Genomic DNA, 6,000 nt, shown 5'->3' on the forward strand with positions numbered 1-6,000 from the left:
TGTTTACATATACCAAAAATATTTTTGTTGTCTTCTTAGTCACTTAGTAGTTTTTTCTGCCTTATGCAGGCATCTTTTATATTATTTTTTATCTGCAAACAACCACCCCCAGTGGCTGCGTGTTTTGTTATAGGTGACTTCACTCTGTCAGATTGATTGTCTCTGCACCAGTGTTAGCAATTTCCCTTTGATTATTGTGTCTCCGCTGTAGTTTAAACTGTTACTGCACATTCACCACGGGAACGTACACTCGTGTGCACTGCCCTGACTGGCGATGAGTGCCCACCCCAGGGCTCCTTTCCAAGGCCAGGGCAGGCCTGTCCTGGCTGGCAGTGACCCTCTCTCTCTGTTCTGTTTTTAGGGATAACAGGAATTGATCAAGTGCTGAACGTCCTTCTCACCACGGCGATGTTTGTAGGAGGATGTGTGGCTTTTATTTTGGATAACACCATCCCAGGTATGCGTTCTATATCACATGTGCTTACTGCTTACGTGAGTTATTCTTTTGCCCAATAAGTATAGGAAGCAAGAAGAGTGAGTCAGTTCAAAGCCATGACAGGTTAAAACTGTCTTTTCTAAAATGGTTAAGATGGCACTTCCAGCCTTCTTTGATGCATCAGGTTTTTTGCTAATAAACTTAACTGGGTTGTTTTTTTCTTTGCTGAGTTACTTTTCAGAAAAAGCAGACAAACCCCTTGCGTGTGGTGAAGTGGCAGTGGGACGCCTTGGGCGCACGCCAGCTGCCTGCTCTCCTTGCGGGCCGGGCCCAGCGCCCCGCAGTGTGGTTTCATTGACTTTCACACCCTTTCTGAGCCAACTAGTAATAGCCTCTGGCACTTCTCTGCTTTGGGAGCCTGCCTATTAAATGAGACCTTCCGAAGGCAGCCGCCAGCCAACTAAAACCAAGTCTCAGTGAGTGTGGTGGGCACAGGCTGCGGCCAGGATCAGTGAGTGACCGAGGCAGGCAGGCAGCATTTCTCCAACACCCACAACTCTTGTTTCTCAGCTCGGTCGTGCCAAGTGTTGGGTGATGGAGTAGGATGTGTTGTGGGCTTTGCCTTGTTGCCTTCCTGGCTTCCCACAGGAGGCTGCTGTGGACCATTGTCAAATACCACAGATACACTGATAGATTCTTTTGCTTAAAGGTTTTATTGAGGTTTTCTCCTCCCAGTCAAGAGGTTGCTGAGGAAACCGAGGATGAACACAGTGGCAGAAGGAATCGCATAACATGAACAGGTGGAAGATGTTAGATGTATAGGAGTCAATAACTAGTATTCTCTTTTCCTCCTAAGTCAACCAATGAAAGGAGAGGCAATAGAGAGATTTAAAGTCAGCTTTGTTACTGAAATATCAGTGGCAGGCAGGGGGTCATACCTTACATGTAAGAAGATAATGAGGATCTTAAATATTGCACTGTAGACTTGAACTCATCACCCAGGCCCAGGCACAAAAGTGTATTATTAGGTGTCCTGTTGTAGCTAAGGTTGGGTGTCGGTGCTGCTGTCTGCACCAGGGAGACTTGTAAAGAAAGTCTGGGGGCTGCTGAGAGGACTTTCTCCCTGACCCATCTGTCCAGGTGCAGAGGAGCTGAGAGTGTTACATCAGTTGGCGGCAGCAAGTGGGGAACACGAGATGAGTGCAGTACACTCACTCACACACTGACACACACACACACACACACACACACACACACACACACTAAAATAGAGGAAGCAGTATGAAATTGGTATGTCTGCATGGGGATTGCCACGACCAGTGGATGGCACCACTGTATATGGTATTACAGGTACTCTGGGCCCTGTTTTGCAAGATCAGACTTGCGCTTTAGAGAGAGGGTTCGTGTTGTGGCCGCTGTGCAGTGTTTGAGAACAAATTTGGGCAGCGGGTTGTGAGATGGAAGACCCGACAGCCAGGTAGGAAACGGATACGACGCCCCTGGGAAGCGGTGGCACGGCCTGGGCCAGACCCAATGGTAGGAATGGAGCACACGCGTCACGTGGAAGGACCGGCAGGAGGCAGCGGCGTCAGGATGTCATGTGAATGTGGAGCGAAAGGAAGGGGACGGGTTAGCGGTTCTTAGATTTCTGGTCCAGGCACCTGGAGAGCTGAGTGCCACCAGGTGTGCTGTGCTGTCGTCCCAGCGGGCTCCACCTGTGCGCGGCATGTTGGGCTCCCAGTTCTGGGTAGAACCGTGAACTGAACATTGCGTTCTTCTGTTCTGACGTGTGTGTCTCCCACAGGTACTCTGGAGGAGAGAGGAATCCGGAAGTGGAAGAAGGGCGTGGGCAAAGGGAGCAAGTCGCTCGATGGCATGGAATCCTACGATTTGCCATTCGGCATGAACGTTATTAAAAAGTACCGATGCTTCAGCTACTTACCCATCAGCCCAACCTTTGTGGGCTACACGTGGAAAGGCTTCAGGAAGAGCGCAAACAGCCGCAGTTCAGAGGAGGACTCGCAGGCCACAGTATAGCTGTAGCTTGCCCTGTGGCCCGGCCGCAGTGAGGCATGAGTCTGTAGTTCCCTCCTGAGTAACAAGCAGTAACATATATGTTTGTATATCTGCATTTACATTCTGCACCCCAGAGCTAAGATTACAAATAGCTTTTTTGTTGTAGTTGGTGATAGTGTCTAATACGGTGTCTCACCTATCTCCTTATTTAAGACCTGACCCCTTGCCCTTGAGAGTGTCCACTGCTGGCTGTGGTCACTGAACTTGAAGTTCCTGCCCTCCTGTGGGAGTAGATGTTTGAAATCCACAGTGATTCTTCGTTTTCAGTCCCCCTTCCCCACCCATGCTAACTTTCTTGCAAGCCTCCAGGGTCTGGGGGCTTTCTGTCCTGGAAGCACCTGGACTTGCTTGGTATATTTTAAGTTAAAAAAAATTTTTTTTTTAAATTTGACCTCAGCCTGAACCACAGAGGCCTCCTGTGGTCAAGGGGCACCAGTGTCCTCGCGTTGTCACAACTGGTCCAATGTGAGTCTATGTTCCCCGATGCTCCTGTGGGAGGAGGCTGTTGCCTGATTGCAGACAGTGGCACCGCCACCCGGGGCCCGATCTGCGCAGGGGTAAGGTCCGCCTGCACAGGCAGTGTCAGCGGGGGAATCCCAGCATGGAACCCCAGCGTGGGGGCTGGAGGCGGCGGGGGAGGTACCTAGAAGTCAGTGTCCGGTTCTCAGCTGCTGCTCTCGGTGCCACCCTGGGCCGGGCTGGGCCAGCACATTTCAGACTGGCCTCTTGTCCCCAGTAGCTGAGACGCTCGGCCTGGCATTTCTCACCCCTGTGGTGTGACAGGAGTGGGGTGCCATGCAGGGGCACCGCGCAGGTGTTTATGGGAGTCTCGGCTCTCCTGTCATGTGGCTGTCAGTTTTTGTCACCTGTGTCTATAAATACAAGCTTTTATTGCTATTTGATGTTACTGACTATAGCAGACTTTTGAAATCAGTGTTTTTCCACGTGACCCTCTTAACCTTGCATCCTTATTACTTGTGTCCCACCGGCCCCTCCCATTAAAGAAAGAACCAGCATTTGTAAAGCTGTGGACACCATCAGGGAAGCTTGTTGTCATGGCTTTCGAAGGCCAGTAACCATTGTTGTGGTTGTGTTTTGTATTGCTTGATACCATGAAAGTGTAAATACTGTAATGCTTAATCTATTTATCAAAACTGACTACTGGACCAGAGCCCAGAAACTGCGGGCTACGTTATATGTGAATTTGTTTTGTGAAGAAGGGAAGCCGGGCAGGCAACAAACGGCTGCCTGTCGAGCGGCCCGGCCCGCCAGCACATCCACCACATCCACCACTGCGGTTCTGTTGCGGGTCGTTTCTGGCAGTTACGGCTGGGGGACACCGCCTGTGGTTGCCATGGTGCATGCCCCCGGGTCCTGGTTTTGCAGAGGGGAAGACTCGATCCCCTGACCAAATGCTGCGGTTCTTGATTAAGTTATTGTGGAAGGTAGTGGTGAGGAAGGCAGCCAGCAGGTCCCCTCTGAGTTCTAATTAAATAACACTAAATTCTTCCTGGGAGAAAAATAAAAAGACTTGTGTCAAATTTGGTTTGAAATTTTTTCAGCCAAAGGAAAAGCCTGAGGCGTAAGGTGTGACCTTTCTGCATGAGGTCATGCTTCTTCCTAAGTGTTGACCTGGTTGAGCCTTGGATGGCAGAGGGCACCACTGTCTGCAACAGCAGGACCTGTTCTGGTTCTCCGGGGCCTGTGGGGGGGGGGGGCGCGTGTTTCCGCCCCTGAGGCTGCCTCCGATCCCCTGAACTGGGGTGTCTTTGGCCGTGTTGTGTCACTACAGCTCCTTGACTCCTGGGAAGTTCGGGGCTTGTTCTGGCAAGAACACTTCATTGCTTTGCCAAGAGCTTATTGCAGGTTAAGTAAAGAATTTAGATGGTATTAATTTTGTGTTACCTTGTCTGGAAGTGTATTTGATGCTAGTTTCTTTTGAAGCACACTGGTTGGTTAGCGAGTTTCATCCTTTTTAACCTGGTAAGCCCTCGAGACTGACAGCCCTCTGAGTTGCTCTTAGTTCCTTCTATTTGTATTTTTGCTCAGCATCTACAATTTCCAGCTTTGAGAAATGGGGAAAGCTATTACACATCCCAGAGATTTACAGTGTTCTAGCTCTGTGGGTGAGCAGAAGGACCGAAATACCCAAATAAGAGCATCTGAACCATCAGTAATTCAGAAACAAATTAAGTTCCTTTCAACTTAACATGACTGCTCGTCTTCTGCCCAGTGGGTAACACTCGGGGTATGTGCTTCGAATGTCCAGAAACCCACTTCCTTCTGAAACCCCTCCTTGGGCCAGGTGTTACTGGGAGATTTCCAATCTGCTGGTCCAGAGGGTGTCTGCAAGCATTCGTGTGTGGAGGGAGGGCCTGTTGCAGAGGGTTTTGCCCATCTTGTTCCATTGGGGCCAATTGAGAGTCTCTGTCCAAGGGAGGGAGGGAGGGGTGGGACCAGGAGGTGGGGAGGGAGGAAGGAGGACAGCCTCACTGGAGGCCCCATTGAGTCTGGTACCTTCTGCACAGCCTGTGAAATTCACTTACTTGAGTGATTGGAGCCTCAGGTTCACTAATAAATCTTGCATGTGCAGCCACACCAACAATTTTACATTTTAGGGAGCGGTCCTTCTGCTAGCAAATATGCAACAGAATGAGTCTAATTGAAAGAAAGGGTATTCATCTGCTTCTTGGGTTTAAGCACATGAACTGCAGGGGAGGTTTGGGGGGCCCAGCATGGCCTTGCACGGTTTGTCCTTGTGAACCTCCCACTTACGCTGTTGGCTGGCCCTGCTGGGGCTGCGCACCTGCTTGCTTTGTTGGGCCAGTAGAATGTTTTACAATATTTTATATGTAAGTGTCCTTGGGCAGGGCATTTAGTCTCCAATTTCCACAGTGACCACCTACCCACATCGCCACATTTACACAAGCCATCCTGATATGATAAGTAGGCAGAAAGTATTTATAAGAACAGTAGATGCTGCCATATTTTACTGGAGTAGGTCATGGAGACCCCACCACTGGTTTTGGTAAAATACCAAACATGGTTCATAGAATAATGGGAAGTAGCTCTAGGCTCTGTAAGCAATTTTCTTTCTCTTTCTCATTCTCATTAGCAAATTAAACTTCGATTCATTGGTACTGAATCTGAGTACCCTTAGAAGGTGTCAAATGTGCCTCATGGTGAGTTTCTCGTGATTGATCAGAACAGGAGAAAGTGGCCTCATCAGGTCAGCCAGAATAAAGCATCATGGATCCTGATGGTTTCTCATTTTCACTGCAACAAATTCACACCCAGAATTTGCTTTATGCTGTAGATTACTAACTTTCATGACAACTTGGTTTATGCATGAATATTGCAGTATTTCCATATAGTAAAATAACATTTCTACCCAGGATAATAGTCACAGTTTTCCGGGGAGGGAATGATATAATTTTCATGACAATGTCATGTGATGATAGAATTTCTCCATTGATGAATCTCTAGTA

At 48.9% G+C, this 6,000-nt stretch overlaps 1 protein-coding gene across 4 annotated transcripts in view; it reads left to right on the plus strand.

Annotated features, from left to right (window-relative positions):
• Positions 1-4,583, plus strand: part of SLC23A2 (solute carrier family 23 member 2) — a 118,942-nt gene extending 114,359 nt beyond the window's left edge. For all 4 annotated transcript variants that reach the window (XM_037051698.1, XM_037051697.1, XM_037051699.1 and 1 more), the window contains 2 exons: positions 362-457; positions 2,241-4,583. In XM_037051698.1, the coding sequence (XP_036907593.1) occupies positions 362-457; positions 2,241-2,473 (329 nt within the window). In that variant the 3' untranslated portion in view covers positions 2,474-4,583. The remainder of the gene's footprint in view (positions 1-361; positions 458-2,240) is intronic.
• Positions 4,584-6,000: the final 1,417 nt, after the last annotated feature.

This window comes from Sturnira hondurensis, unplaced genomic scaffold (assembly GCF_014824575.4).
Source record: "Sturnira hondurensis isolate 20B ecotype Veracruz unplaced genomic scaffold, ASM1482457v3 Scaffold0007401, whole genome shotgun sequence".
NCBI lineage: Eukaryota > Metazoa > Chordata > Mammalia > Chiroptera > Phyllostomidae > Sturnira > Sturnira hondurensis.